The 16,905-nt window shown below is 32.0% G+C and overlaps 1 protein-coding gene across 7 annotated transcripts in view; it reads left to right on the plus strand.

Moving 5' to 3' along the window:
- The window catches only part of LOC115883060 (long-chain-fatty-acid--CoA ligase 6), a 97,838-nt gene that overhangs the window by 64,581 nt on the left and 16,352 nt on the right, over nt 1-16,905 (plus strand). For 6 of the 7 annotated variants that reach the window (XM_030901337.1, XM_030901341.1, XM_030901339.1 and 3 more), the window contains exon 3: nt 9,704-9,827. In XM_030901337.1, the coding sequence (XP_030757197.1) occupies nt 9,704-9,827 (124 nt within the window). Of the gene's footprint in view, nt 1-3,591; nt 3,998-9,703; nt 9,828-16,905 lie in introns of all 7 variants that reach the window. The other variant, XM_030901344.1, reaches the window with a different exon arrangement.

Here is a 16,905-nt window from a genome sequence, read left to right on the forward strand (position 1 = left end):
GATCATGTTTTTCAACAGGTTTTAAAGAGAACTTGAATATGTTTATTTTAAAGACAATCTATTTAAATACTTTTCATATATTTAATAGCTAAAAATCGTTACTTTGATTTGGTTAGGTTAAATATTTGTTTCAATGTTTAGCTGTTTTTTTTTGATATTCTAGTCCCACCTTTTATTTTAACAACTCTTTGATGTTTTTACCTCTGTGATACTAAGTGATACCACCGAACCACCGTGATATGTTGGTGGTTCATCCTTCGACAGACCTTCTCGTTACCTTCACGTGATCTGCCATTTGTCATTTGAGGTATATCATCACCATTTCATTCAACCATTTCCAATTATGGTGTAGCCTTTTTCATATATTTAGATAATATGTTTTTAATTGGACCAATTTTTTTGTATCGTTGACTATGCAGGTCCAAATTATCCCTGCGAATTTGCCAAATATCATAGTCTGTACCATGCTGTAATTTTTGTGGTCCATTTGTTGTCTATCCTTCTTGCCAAGTGTGCTACCCAATGCCACTTCCAACCATTTATTAGCCATTTCCAATTATGCTGTAGCCTCCTTCACATATTTAGATACTCTCTTTATAATTTGGCCCATGCGGGACCAAGTTATCCCTGCTAAATATAAATTCCATAAATTCCGGTCCCACCAGTCACCATTTCTCAGGTGTCTTTCAAGCATGGCTTCTTGTACAGGGTGGGTCAAATTCGACGCTTTTAAATGGAAACACCCTTTTCTATAGGAGATAGACGAAAACTAATATCGGTGTCTGGAGCTCAATTTTCATCAAAAATATGATGGTGAAAACCGCACATCAATATCTGTTACCGTTTCGGAGTTACGGGGTGTTTTTCAAAAATGTGCATTTTTAACAAATCGCTGTAACTTTTTTGCTATGGAAAATTTTGTATTTCTATGAAAACATTTCCAAAGCACCTATTTACGTAGGACTTAATAGTTTAAGTATAATTTTTTTAAAATTAATAATTTAAGAGTTATCAACAGAAAAATTGATTTTTTATTTGGGACACCCTCTATATTTTTAATTAACTGAAAAGAATTTAAAATTACCTTTCCAAAAATATAGCACACTTGATATTTTGTTATAATCCCCTTCGAAATACAGAATTTTTAAAAGTTCGCCACTTTTAACTAGTAGGCTTTGGACCCCTTATTGATATGCCCTTAATGGAACTCGAAAGCATATTTTTTCCAGCAAGACGACGCACCGCCTCTGAACGCTGAAGTTATCAGCAAATTTTTGCAGCCAATTTCAAGAATAATTGAATAGCTAACCAAGATCCCAGCCGTTGGCCGTCGAGGCCGCCTGACTTAGTGCCCATGGATCTAATCCTATGGATATATTTGCGGAAGAATAAAGGTTCCTTATTCTTCCGTATAATCTAGACAAGAATTAGAAATGCTTAGCAGTTATGAGAGGGTATCTTTCACCCCTACTGAGTTAATGAATTCCGCGAGAAATGATCAAAAACTGCCCCGTCTGTCCATAACAGAAGACGGTCGATATGTCGAACACCTGTAGCAAAATCTCATGTCTTGGTTTGCTATTTATTTTTATTGTTATTAGATATAGTTTAAATGTGTTGATGTTGGTTAAATATATTTTAAATTGTTATAAAATTCTGCATCTCACATAGCAAATATTATTTTCGTTTTAATTGATGCTCACAGCTATAATTTTTTTGCATTACAGCCGGTGCCGTTCAAAGCCTACTTATTTAAAGCGGGCGAATTTTTATATACTCTATATCTCGAAGAAGAATCGAGCAAAATATCAAGTGTGTTATATTTTTGGAAAGGTAATTTTAAATTCTTTTCAATAAATTAAAAATACACTGGGTGTCCATATAAAAAATAAAATTTTCTGATGATAATTCGTAAATTATTAATTTAAAAAAAATTATACTTAAACCATTAAATTCTACGTAAAAAGGTGCTTTGGAAATGTTTTCATAAAAATACAAAATTTTCCATAGCAAAAAAGTTACAGCGATTTGTTAAAAATGCATATTTTTTAAAAACACCCCGTAACTCCGAAACTGTAACAGATATCGATATGCGGTTTTCACCATCATGTTTTTGACAAAAATTGAGCTCAGACACCGATATTAGTTTTTGTCTATCTCCAATAGAAAAGGGTGTTTCAATTTAAAAGCGTCGAATTTGACCTACCCTGTACATCATCCTGCCACGTTCTTGCTGGTCTTCCACGTTTTCTTCTCTCTATTGGGATCCAGTCCCATACTCTCTTGGGTATTTTTAAATCTTCCATTCTTTGGAGGTGGGCAAACCATAGCAATCGCTTGGATTCTATGGTATCCAAGATAGTAACATTTACTAGCATTTCAAGTGGAAGTAATCTATCTTGGTTTCTCCTTGTGAGTTCCCACGTCTCTGATTAGTAGGTACAAACAGATTCAAAGATAGAGTTGTACATCATCTGTTTCGTTCTTCTTGATATTCTATCGCTCCAAAGAAGAAAGTTCAGTTCCCTAATTATTCTTCTTCCCTGTCCAATTTTATTAGACATATTATCCCTGCTAATTTCCTAATACCATCGTCCTATCTCAGGTTTGGTCATTTTTTGGGTCTCTTAATTCCTCCAGGGTACCATGATGCAATTTTTGTGGTCCATCTGTTGTCCGTCCTTCTTGCCAGGTGTCCTGCCCATTGCCACTTGAGGGTTTTGATTCTGTTGATGACATCTATTACCTGGGTCTTTTGTAGTATCCACTCTATTCTTTTACGGTCTTTCTTGGGTATTTCGAGTACATTTCGTTCCATTGAGCGTTGTATACATGTAGTTTACTTATAATGTCCGTTTTAAGTGTCCAAGTTTCGTATGCATAGGTCATGACTGGTAGTACACATTGGTCGAATGTTTTCTTCTTTAGATAAAGTGGCATTCTAGATTTGAATATGATTGAGTTTCTTCCATCTACTCCACGCTAACTTAATTCTTCTCTTAATTTCTGTGTATTAGTTGTCCCAAATATAATATATTCTACCTACTATTTCAAGTGTTGTTTATTAGTTAATTCGTGCTTATAGTTCATCCGGACTACTGGCAATTAAGACTATGTCATCAGTGAATCTTAGATGGCTTTTAGTCCTTTGTTGGTTCAGTCCAGTTGACGGAAGAGTTTCTTTTTGATAGCCCTATGGTTTCTTTGTATATATTGGCAAGAGTTTCTATATAAGATCTGTCAAAACCTTGTTTCGCTAGGACTTCTATTATTGCCTTAGGATAGATCAAGTCGAAAGACTTCAAAGTCTATAAAGACTTTGGCTAGTGGAAGTTCGTATTCTTTTGTTCAGCTGATAGTACTGGTCAGTGTATATAGGAAGTAGGAAGGAGTATATCCCTAAATAATCTTATTTCTTAATTATTTGACCTTTCTACCTGGAGAAATCGACCTATTAATTTAAACATAAACAAATTGCGTAAGATAATGCACTTTAATTTCAAATTAAAAAACAGCTCCAGTGCCAAAAACAACTCCAAAATAAAGCCATATACCTTTCAAAAAAAATTATTCAATAAACGTTCATTACAGCGACGAGAGGCGTGCGACATTTTCTCAATTTTTTCTCGAGAAGCGATGAAATTTTGCGATTAAAATTAGAGTTTCGCGCTTGTGGTTAGCTAATAAATTTCAAGACTATTATATAAAGTGGACCTGTTTTTGAACCATAGCCAAGCAGACTTATTGACATCGAGTGAATCACCGGAAAAACTGCGATTTGAAGACATTTAAAAAGGTTTTTTTTCGCGAATAAAAATGTTAAAAACTGCCGAGTTTGTGTTTAAAAAGTTATGATTTGGTGTAAATAAGTTAATCAGAGAGACTCTGAAGAAAAGGATTATTGAAAAGTGCTGCAAATATGAGTTGCTGCAAAAGTGTCCCGCCTATAACAACCCCCATTAACCTCAACTATCAATCTGATGTTTATAATAACAAAGTAAGTTTTAAATCAACATAGTTTTGAATTGTAATTGAGTTTTAAAAGGTAACGTGCAATTTTGACCTTGTTGCGTGTGTTTGACATTTGATTTGAAACATTCGTGGGATTATTTTATTCTAATAATAAAAAGTAGTGTGGCAAACATTATGTGTGTTGCAAAAATATCAAAAGCTTTAGGTAAAGTATATTTAACGTGTTAGAGAGGATTTCAACAGATGACATCCAATTAATGGCAACTGTCACTGTCTTGTATCCCCATACTGGACAGAATTCATCATTTCATGATAATACTTAGGGACTTATTGCGATATATACAACGGCCTAAAAGGCTCATGTCTTGATTACTCATACAGGGTGTCCCAGAAATAAGTGCAAGTATTTTAACTGGTAGTATAGTTCAACCCCAGAAACACGACTGTGAGATTTTTTTCGGTAAAATTTTTTTTCGAAAATTCGGAATTTTTTGGAATTTTTTTTTAGTTTTTAGTCAAAAAAACATAATTTCTTGATAGTATGCCAACATAGGTATTAGATTAAATTTACAAAAAAAATCCAAAAAAAGATCCAGCGGTTCTCAAAATTTTAGCAAAAAATATTTTTTTTTGGAAATTTTCAAAGTAAAATAACTCCGTTATTTTGGACTTATTTGAAAAACGATAAAGAGAAAATATGTTTCTTTTATCGAGATATACCACCACTTAAAATACTAGCACTTATTTCTGGGACACCCTGTATTTTTTTATTTATTTCTATCTGTCGCCTTAATTCTCCACCCATTAACTGTTATCCTTCTCAACTCCTCCTCAACATCCCTTTTCCATCTGGTTGTCCATCTACCCCTCCTTCTCTTTCCACTTATTTTACGTCTAATTATCATTCTAGGAACTCTTGTTTCAGCCATTCTTTCAATATGTTTTAACCATCTCAATATTTGTGCTCTTACTACTCCCATTATACTCAGTGCACGATATAGTTGCTTTATTTCTTCGTTTGTTCTTACGATCTACAGATGTTGTCTTTCCTTTTCCTCCAATTTTTTTTTGTTTTTTTGGTAGATTCTTTTCTAGATTTGGTGTTTGAAACTTCTAAAGCTAGATTCTAGAAGTTTCAAAGGTTTGAAACACATCTATTTTCGGCTATTATTCTTGGCATAATTTCCTGGGATACATTTGGTTTCCTTATAAATGCGTCTCCTAAACAATTGTAATATAGCTTGATTTATTAAAATTTATTGCTTATAAGAATTGCCTATCTAAGTTTTCCCTTTATGGTAGAACTTTTTGCACACCAATTCACAATTTTCAGCATAAGTATTTCATTCGGATTTGATGTAATCCCAACTTTGTTCGTCTATTTTATCTTTTACTTATTTTTATCTGCCCAACAATAATAAATAAAGAATGATTTAGATTAAATTGCAATAAAGACCAATTGAATATAAAAGTTAGTATTAGTGTGGTGAAAATCCTATAGTAAACATCAAACTTCGTTCTTGACATTCTATCAAATGTTTTAGAATTTTTTTTTAGAATTTAGAATGAGTGGGAGGGGGGTTAATCACTTCGACCTTACAGATCCATTGTGTCCCCCTTTCTTGAATCATAACTCATCATACAGTCCCAGGGCTTTGACAAAAGCCAGTATCTGGGACGGTTTTATAGAGGGTAGTTCTCCATCTCCAATATCAGTCGTACCAAAATTCATGGCACGAATGGTTGTCGTCTAGGCGCACTCAGTGATGAGTGTTTCGCCATCTTCCCCACAGAATCTGCATTCGCCGTTTCTTCTTAGTTTCAATCTACTGAGATGTTCATTGAGGGGACAGTGTCCTGTTAAAAACCCCGTGACAATCCGAAGATTGTTCTTACTCAGACCCAGGAAGATCTGTGATTTTTCTTGATCATAAGCCCTCAGAAACTTCTTCGAGTGTCTTAGACCATTGCAAGATTTCCATTCCAGGTTGTGGATGGAATCTTCCAAGTTCTTGAGTTCCGCCTTGAGTTGGTTACCACTTGGAAAGCAGAACGGTTCTGGTCCAGTTAGTGGAGTGTTCGCTCCTTTCCTAGCTAGATTATTTGCTTTTTCATTGCCTTCTATCCCTTGGTCAGGAGGCACCCAGTGTAGGAGGACTTTGTTTTCTTTGCTTCCGATAGTTCCTATCTAAGATAAGTTGTACGCATCTCTCGATAGCGTAGATTTCTGCCTGTAGGATACAGTGCCTGTAGGATACAAGTGCCCATTGGTTCGGAGTAATTATCAAATGTTTTAATACAGAGATTTTTATCTTTCATATTTTAAAAATAAATAAACTTAAACTACATCTTTAGCTTTTTCCATTAGATGTAGTTTTACAACAAGTCTGTCGTCAATTATTTAATTAGTATCATAACAGTTAGTCAAATTTCAAAGCGGTTTATAAGTTAATTTCAAAGTGATTTCAATAAAATATATTTCAGCTTAATGGCTAACATCGGTAATCAATACTCAATCTTTCTACTTAATGAATAACATGAGCCAATCAATATTCATTATCGAGCAGACGTGGAATCTCAATAGATCCAATTTTTCTTCGCGATTTTGGAGAATGTCCAAAGTACGAAACGTATTTTAAAAGCTTCGTTTAATTGAACGTCCACTTGATCATGTTGAAATTTATTAAAAATGTATCGACGTGTTACTCCGAAGGTTCGACGACTTTTAAAATTATTTTATTTAGAGCATTTCACCGAATAATTTGGAATTAGTCAAATTTTAATCTAAACACAGCAATTGAATACAAAATGTCTTATGATCTTATTAAATTTTATTTTGTCACTAAAACATTAAACATAGTGAAATATATTTATGACGGATTTTTTGTATCTACTTTATTATGATAGTAGTAAATATTACTATAACTGTCACTAGAAAATTGCCATGGCGACACCACCCATCTTGATTGCCATTCTATTGAAAAATCGCTTTTTATTCAAAATCTGAGCAAGATCGGTATAGGAAACGATAATATAATTTGAAAGAGTATTTAAATCTGCCTCGATTTTTTTTTAAATAGAGGGTGTTGAATTTGAAGTAACAAAGTTTTTTTGTAAAATAAATTTTTAAAATAGATCACAAACAGCAATTTTTGGTACCTCTGTATAAATTTAAGGAAGCAATAAAATTTATCAGTCAAATTTATTTTTCTACTTTTAAACTCAGCACAAGAATTAATAGTGTGATGAAAAGTAACGTACAGGGTGTTGATAATCTATTCTATTCTAGCATGCATATTCAAATATTTTTAAATATCTTAAAACCAAAGATTTTAAACATATTTAACCCTTATAATAAATACCTTTCTTTGGGCCCATGAATCCAAAAATGAAATAAAATACCAGGTATTCCACAAGAAAAAATATAACTTTGGTATGGATCTTAGTTCTGAAACACCCGATATATTTCAAAATAGTTTTAAATTGTGCCACATTGCTTCCCCACATATACCTTTAAAATATTTGATTTCTACATCTTTCCGTTTTCATATTTTTTTCATCTTTCATAATATACAGGGTGAGTTTCCTAGGATGTTCTCTATGGGTATCTCGGAAACTACTGGAGATAGAGAGTCAGTTAAATTGGCAAAGAATTGCCGTTTTGTGGGGTCAGAAATATGCGCCTTTCAGATTTTCGAAAAAGTTCATGGCTTACTAGATATTTCGAAAAAAACAAATTTTGGCTGTTTTAAAAATTGTCCATAATTCCATTATAATCTATTTTAGACAAAAAGTTTTCAGATAAAAGTTGTAGGTAATCACATCCCTAATGAGATTGTGCTCTCCGATTTTTTCTAATGCCTGTCGTTTTTGACATATGACACAAACATATGTTTTTTTAAATGGAAGCCATAGTTGGCCATGACTTCATAAAAAGCGCCATTTTTTAAGCTTTTCAGCGATATATGCTATAATTAGTCGTAAAGTATTATTAGTATTATTAGTCTAAAATAGATTATAATGGAATTAGGGACAATTTTTAAAATAGCCAAAATTTGTTTTTTTCGAAATATCTAGTAAGCCATGAACTTTTTCAAAAATTTGAAAGGCGCATATTTATGATCTCACAAAACTGCAATTCTTTCCCCATTTAACCGACCCTCTATCTCCAGTAGTTTCCGAGATGCCCATAGAGAACATCGTAGAAAACTCACCCTGTTATAATATCATATTTCCGTTTCCAAATCAACCGAGGCGAATGAGATGCGCCACCCTGTATTTTTTAATAAATAAGTAATATACTATAAGGTGAATGTTGTCAACATATTAAGCTTACTTATTTTTCATGTGTCAGCTATTTGAGTAGTAAATATGCAAATTAATCATGTCTCAAATCAAAAACAATTTCATCATTTATGAAATAATTCTGAGCCAAAAATGCTATTCACATTAATATAATAAAACTACATCAAGTGCACTTTTATTACTTTCATTGATACGTTTGATGCTGTTAAAAATACATAAAAATATTTTTATGGTACTCAAAAATATATTCATGTATCGTGTGTTCGGCGACAGGAAATATAATTCAGACAGATGACATCCAAAAATGGGTTTTGGATTTTGTTAAATATATTTTTATTTTTGCAAAATTTTTTCCAATAGGATAAAAAAGATTTCTTAGTAAGTACCTTTTACTCTAAAGCTTCATTCAGAACCTCCCAATCAGTGGAATAAATTAGTCGTTTCAATTACACTTTATACTTTTTAGTTTACGATCATTCACAATGTCTAAAAAACACAATTAAAGCTTTGTTCGGGTTTTTTCTCGAACCGTCCTAGAACGGTGATACGCATGCGCAGAAGAAAATTTGTGTTCGGGTTCGATGAGAACTGTTTTTGGACCTTTTTTGGATTCTCAATTAGATCAAGTTAGATGTTCAGGTTATAACGCGGACGGTTCTAGGACTTTGAATAAGAAGACTAAGGAAGGAGCATATCAAAAATCTTAGGTACACCGCGATGGGCCTCAAATATGGCCGACTTAAATTCCGGTTTATCAGTGTCGTTCTAATTTTATTTAAAAAATGTAAAACTATGATGTAGGGTAGACGTGGGGTAGACTCAATAATTCGTTGTTTTATTTTACGTTGTGAATAAATGTTGGAGAGCTGGTAGTTATTGGAAATTCTCATAAAAATATATAATTGTAAAAGCCCTGAGATATGATAAGTTATAACTATTTATTAACTCAAACATCCGATACGCACCATAGATCTGTAAGTCAAGTTATTAACTCCCTCTAAACATTCTTTGATCATTTAATCTTGACCCTGTATCTTTTTTTGGTAATGGATAAAAGCTTCTGCAAGAAACCATATATATATTTAGTTAATTTAAGTGATTTATTTTTTGGTGTCGCCCACGGATGTATTTATAACACTACTTTTGACACCCTGTATATCTAATAAAAAAATATTAGAACGTAATAAATTAATTTTTAATGCTACAGTAACGTTAATTTACTTAAATTGCTAATAACGCAGTTTAAATTAACTTGTATAATAACTGAATAACTGTTGAAGTCCTGAAAGCTTGGAACGTGCAACAATATAAATAGGTACTGTAAATTTATGAAAAGGCCAGGCTGCGTCGTTTTTATATTTTAAAAGCAATTTGACGAAACGCTGGAGAAATTGAAACGAATTAAAAATGTACCTCTTTGTTTCAGGGTCCAGATGTGATAAGAGTTTCCAGGTTTTACAAGGACGCCAAAGAAGGGAAATTCGTCAGTTATTTACATCCAGACGCGAGGACTTTGTACGAAAGTTTCAGACGAGGATCCAAAGTATCCAGTGAGTAAAATTAAGCTATATTCTTGCATTATTTATTACTGTTTCTAGATAAAGTACTCGGTGATGAAAAGTCTTTAAACTTACTTCTTAGTCTTTAATGCTAATAAACTTTACTACTAAGTGTAAAGTTTACTTAGTGTTACAAGTGTTTATGCATATACAGCTTTTAAATTAATCTGTATAAGTCGTTTCTCTTTCAATATTTTGTTGATTTATCTTTTTTTTTTGTAAACAAAACAGTTTTGTAAACAAATCTATACTAATATATAAAATCCTTAAGTGACTGACATACTGATTAATCACGATCCTGCTCAAACCACTCAATGTAAGAAGCTCAATTTTGGCATACAGGGTGATTCTAGGGTGTAGAGGTTCGATAAGTGGGAATTTTTCGAAGTTCCAAGAGGGTGAAACCACCCCTCAAATATTACAATATTTTTTATTTAAAAAACGGTCAAGTTTCCGAAAAAACGCTTAAACACGTATATTTTATTTTGTTTTTTTTACATATTTTAAGATTTTTTAAAAATGTATACAGGGCGTTTCGAAAAATCTGATCATTGATTAATCACGATCCTACTTAAAGCGCTTGACGTAAAAAGCTGATTTTTGGTAAACGGATTGACTGTGAGGTGTAGAAGTTCGATAAGAAGGGGTTTCTCGAATCTCAAATTCCAAGAGGGTGAAAACGCCCCTCAAATATTACAATATTTGTTATTTAAAAAACGGTTAGTCTTTCGGGAAAACGCTTGGACAAGCATAATTTATTTGTTTTTTTTTACATATTTTGAATTTTTTTAAAAATCATACAGAGTGTTCCAAAAAGTTGAGTAATTTCTTAACCACGATTCTGCTTAAACTGCTTGACATAAAATGATTATTTTGGGCAAACGGATTTTTCGAAAGTCAAATTCCAACGTGATGAAACTACCCCTCAAATATTACCAAGTTATATAATAATATCGCCATATTGTTTTTTCACATGCTGACATAAATGTGAGAAAATTTTATCCAGTTTGTATGTTAATGGAAATTCTTGCTTTGCTTTATCATCACCATTACAAATTATTAATTCGACGCGAACGAAGTCGCTAGTCTAATTATATTTTATTAAATAATTGCTGGTATCATTTAATTTTTAATTATTGTTAGAGTTCTGGATTAACCGTTACTAAGTTTAGTTTTCAATCCTTAATAACTGAATATCCTAAAAAAATAAAAAAATGTATAAATATCCTAAACTACATAATTTATACACGAATTGTAATTATATAGACATGAAAAATTCAGTTTTCCTTCAGATGTGCTACAAAGATTCATGCATTCTTTAGAAGACATTTCCAAGCATTAACTCAACGCTTGATTGGCTGAAAATAGTCTGGTTGCTCTGAATAAAACCAGTCGTTTCGACGACTACCCCATTGAATTTGGTGTTGATTTTACCTATAAAGTAAAACTTCAGGAAGTCTTACTACTACTACTACTACTACTACTACTGCCATTACTCGCTGACAACTATTTGACACGCATCAGAAGATGGTCACGCAAAGCGTTTTCTTTCATGAGCTTTTCTATGACTGAAAAGCCCGATACGTGATGTTATCTGTCTACCGCACTCCGGACAAAAATCTCATTGCTTTATTTTGTTGCCTCTTTGCTTTTTGGTTGCCTCTGTTAACTGAGTTTACAATTCTGCTTCTTCCCACTCATTCTCCATGTTAATCCCCTTCAAGTTTTTGTGGAAAATATCCTTGTACCTTTTGAGTTGTCCGCCCGGTCTCCTCTTAAGACGGTCCTACACGATGTGGCGAACACCTTCAAACGTTGGACGCACGGCATGAGTGGAATAATAAAATGATAATGGAATTTATTTCGATTTACGAGAAATATCCTATTATATGAAATCCCAGGCATTCCGAGCATAAAAACCGGAATGCCTTAAATGATTCTTGGCGTGAAATTTCTCAGGAAATGAGTATAGGCTTGTCAGTAGCAGAATTGAAGAAAAAAAAAAGAATCTGTAATGGCAACGTATAGAACGTTGAGAAGACAAGTTATAGATTCTTATACAATCGGATCTGGGAGTACAGATATATACAACCATCTTGGTTTGCTTATGATGCTATAGACAGATTCATAAAAATAACAAGAAATAAAATCCCGGTACGTCTTCTTTTTCTTTTGCTTCTGTTGCAACAGTTAAGCGCAACTTAAAACTATCATACCAGCGGCAATCCCAGCACTTAATATATTATCCATATCTGCTCAAGCCAAGAGTACGTACGACACTGAGTTAATGTCACAAATGTAGCGCCAGGTTTGCGTCCAACGTTGGAACGAACGTTCGAAGCATCGTGTAGGAGACACATTCGCCAATTGTAATATTGTCGAAAACTGTGTCAAATGTTGGTTCGAACGTTCGTTCGAACGTTGGACGCATCGTGTAGGACCGTCTTTACCGTCTACAAGCTCACCGTAAAGCAGAGATTTTGTATGCGGTTTTCTTGCATTCTGCATACGTGACCAGCCCATCTTAAGCGGAATTTTGTAATAATGACTTCAATACTGTTGCAGTTAGCTTTTTCAAGGATTGATACGTTTGAGACATGATGGAACCATTTGATTCTTAAGAAAGTCTTACAATTCCCTAATGTAAGATTTTTTCTTGATACTCGTAGGACAGATTTTTTCAGAATATTCACCCGTCATTTCATCCCCTTATAAGGCGAATTTCCAAAAATTGTCTCTGAGTGTTCATTTACGTAACATAAGAAACGCCGAATTTATATTTAAAAAAAAATTAACAAATCTTTGCACAAATTATCACCCTCTAATAGGATGAATGTTCAACATTCGTTTCTGAATACTCACTTTCGTCACTTAAGGAATCTCTGTATAAAATTTCACAATCGTAGGACAAATTGTAAAAAAGGTTACACAAAATTCCACCCCAGTTTCACTCACTTAGGAGATGAATTTCCGAAATTTGCTTCCAACTGTTCAGTTACTCTATTTAACCTCTGGCAAAATTTTATACTCCTAGGACAGATTAATTTTTTTGTATATAAGATTTACCCCTCATTTCATCCCCTTAAAAGACACAAGTTTTTTTTCAATATTACTATCTGTTCTTTACTATATATCTGTTCTTTTGGCGTAAACGTTTTAGTTTTACTTTTGTTTAATTTGACATATAATTTTGTTTTATCTTTTGAGTCATTGCCTTGCAGCCTTTGTTTATTGTTCTACATGCTGGTCGTTGCTATTCTATAACCCATTTTTCAGTACTCACTGAGACAATTTATATACATTTTTGGACTACCAAGTTATGGGACTAATATTTTAGGGTCCATTAATGTGGACATACCGTATTCCGTATATTTTTATAATTTTATAAATGTTTGGTTCATTCTGACTTTTGCTGAAAATTTACTCTAATTCATATCTCATTTAAATCGGAATAGTCCTAAAAGTGTATTTGATGTCTCATTTAAAGAGTAAGTAATGCACAATTTCAGTCATTAAATGAGAATTATTTGTTGTCTTTGGCACATTAAATGACAATAAATTGTTGTATTTGGCAAAGATCCGACAAATGTAGCTAGCCATTCAAATTTTTGGATTATTATAAATAATATTTTAAAACTTATAACCACTTTACTTAAATTATATAATTACAATGATTTAAATTTACAGAAATGTTAACAACTTGTTTTAATACATTGGGACATTTGTTTTTGCATTAAACAGATTTTGATACCAAATCAAAATTAAGTTCAAAGTGTAATTTTGTATATTGCCTATTGCAATTACCTGTCTACACTTAATAAACAAATTCAAATTGCTTAAAAATAAAAAGTTTAGTCTGCTTGTCTTATTTTGATGTTAGATAATCTGAAATTACCAAAGTTTTAGTAATAAGTAGTTAAAATTCATACTCATTTGATCAGATACTTGTTCATGAACAGATATCTTAGTTAAATTTTTCAGTTTTTTAATATATCAAAGTTTTCTATGATTTTATTATAAATATTATTTATTTTCAATTTCTGTTTCTATATTCACCGTAGATTCTACTTTAACTTTATTATCGCCTCAGAATAGTTTTATTTTTAACATATTTTTTATGTCTATACGAACATTTAATACTTGTAGTTGCTTGTAGTTAGTGTCTGATTCATAGCTTGGTTCCAAAATGTTCCATAATTCATATTTATTTCGTCGAGATTTTTTTTCTAAATCCATATTAAGTGCCAAGACAGATAATAAATGCCAATAATGACACTGTCAGAAATTCGGAAGTGACTTTGAATATACCGGGTGTGTCTCACCCCCTATAACTTTTTTATTTTTTCAGATAAAAAAAAACGAGATTTGGTAGGTTAGTATATGACATAAATTAAAATTGATTGATGTATTCAATTGTGTTTGGTCATTTCCTGTTTCACCGGAAATGACTACAACTTTTGATTTTTAAATGGCACCTTCGGTATATTTTTACTTTATTCCATAGAAAATGACACTCTGAATAGAATGACATATCATATTGTCAGTAAAACGTGCTAACTTCATTTTTACGTTAATTAAAAAATAATACGTATAATATACATTATTTTTAAGTTAAATTTTTAACGAAATATTGAGTTTTACTGTTCCCAACGAATATTATTGTTATCTATCTATCATATTAACGCATGAATATACTTCTTGCTACATGTGCACATATTGTTTTTGGACGTTTTTTTGCTCGTCTCTAAAATTAGTAATAATGGAGTTAGCAGTTTGTTTCACCGACGATATGTCAACTTTAGACATTTTGGCTATATTTTTTTTATTTTAAATTGCAGTCTAGAGTGCCATGGCTGTGTTAAAAACACTAATTTTTAATCAAGGAGCCTTGGAATAATAAATTTGATCGTCTAATGCTTTTCGTGTCTTGTTCTGGCCGGTTAACAGATGCCCAAATCGTATTTTTAATAATATCTCCATTTATTCAAAAGGAACAAGGGTGGCTCATTAACATATTTAGGAAAAGCATCTTTTTACGAATAATTTGATACCACACACTTGGTATTTCGATTCAAATTGTCGTTATGAACCGCATGTTACAATTTAAAATTAACCATATGCGAAAATGTCAAAAGTTGACATATGATATCTAATTCTATTCAAAGTGTCAGTTTCTATCGAATAAAGTAGAAATATAGCGAGGGTGCCATTTAAAAGTCAAAAGTTGTACTCATTTCCGAGGAAACAGGAAGTGATAAAAAATAATTGAATACGTCAATCTATCCTAATTTATGTCATATACTAACATACCAAGTCTCGTTTTTTTATCTTAAAAAAAAGTTACAGCTGTGAACTGCTTTTGAAACGCACCCGATATGTAATAAATGGCACCAATATTACACGAATTACTTTTTTATCAACCACATTTACTTTATTTTATAGATGTTTACTTATTTGCTGCCTAATTTTAGATGGAATTATCTTATGATTTGCTTTGAAACCGGATAAAGTCAATTTATAGTTTATTTTGAAAAGACTATAAATATTATTTTATGGGATCTTAAATTAACACATGTTTTTATTAATACAATCACTGCAACCTTGCAGAACTTTTGTGTTCCCTCTTTTGAGTTATAACGAGTTATAACTCATCATGCATTCTCAGGGCTTTGACAAAAACCAGTAGCTGACATCTCCGACATCTACCGTACCAAACTTTACGGCACAAACGGTTGCCGTCTCGGCGCACTCAGTGATGAGCTGTTCTGGTGTTTCCCCATTTTCTCCACAGAATTTGCATTCGCCGTTGTTTCTCAGCTTCAGCCTACTAAGGTGTTCGTTGAGGAGACAGTGTCCTGGTAGAAACCCCGTGACAATCCGAAGATTGTTCTTAAATCAAGGAAAATCCAGTTTATCTAACTGGCATGTCACTTTACTTCAATGATTGAGCAAGAATCGATATGTAAACAAACCTGTGAAAAATATACTTTTTGCGTTTTTTTTATAAATAGTTAATGTGTTTTATGATTTAGAGTTTCTATTAATTTTTAGTTCATCTATTTTCTGAGCTTTAATGTTTGTTCTTAGTTTTCGATAGAATGCTTTTACTAGAAATAAACAACGTTGTTAATAATTGAAAAAGAATCGTTTGGTGGCATATATTCGTAAACTATAATGACAGCTTGTTTTGTTTTCCAGTAAATATAACTTCAGTCGGTGTTTTTAAAGTTTTTAGCAGTTAATGTAATTCAACATTCAATATCACTCACTATCGGAAATAAAGCACATTAAATAATCAAAAAGGAATACGAAATTAAAATTCCTCATTTTTGTTTGAAAATAATAGAATTTTAAATTTAGATCTTGGATTGCTTGGTTTACTTTCCTGTCTACCAACTTCCTGTTTACATTTTAAGTATGTCATGTTATTATTAATTTAATTATTCTTTTGTCTCCCCTTATTTTTTGTATCCAATCTTAAAGAGTAGTTTTTATGTTTTTAATGTTCTCTTATTTTATTTTTATTAGATTCTTTGATCGTCAGTATATTTTGCTTTAAGCTTTTGGTTGTTGATTAAGAGAAGTTGTTTTCAATTAAAATTCCACTGAAATATGTGTCTTAAGATATTATTTGCCTTTAAACTGTATAGAAAAACAGACATGATTTTCTATTTTTGTTTTAACAACTTTATTTTCACAAAAATTCCTGTAATTAGTTTCTCACCAAAAATACACATAATATACACATTAATGTTATATTAGACAATAGACATTAATATATCTTTTACTGGTTGAGCAGTCTTCTATAAAAAAATAGCAAATAAAAAATCTCTTGCCTGGATATCCAATCCAGAAGCTTTTTGCTTCAATATAAATATTTCTGTTGTCCATTTTCAGTACTTGTTTTGAAAGCACCCTTGGAGAATTATTGAAACTTCAATTATTTTATAATGAAAAAAATAAAATATAAAAATATTTAAGAAAAAACAAACTTTAGTGGCTTCAATGGTAAGCTTATCTCGGGGCTTATCAAGAAATTGCAACGCTACAATCGGGATATAGAAATATA

Source organism: Sitophilus oryzae, unplaced genomic scaffold (assembly GCF_002938485.1).
Source record: "Sitophilus oryzae breed Bouriz unplaced genomic scaffold, Soryzae_2.0 scaffold_1802_pilon_pilon, whole genome shotgun sequence".
Lineage (NCBI taxonomy): Eukaryota > Metazoa > Arthropoda > Insecta > Coleoptera > Curculionidae > Sitophilus > Sitophilus oryzae.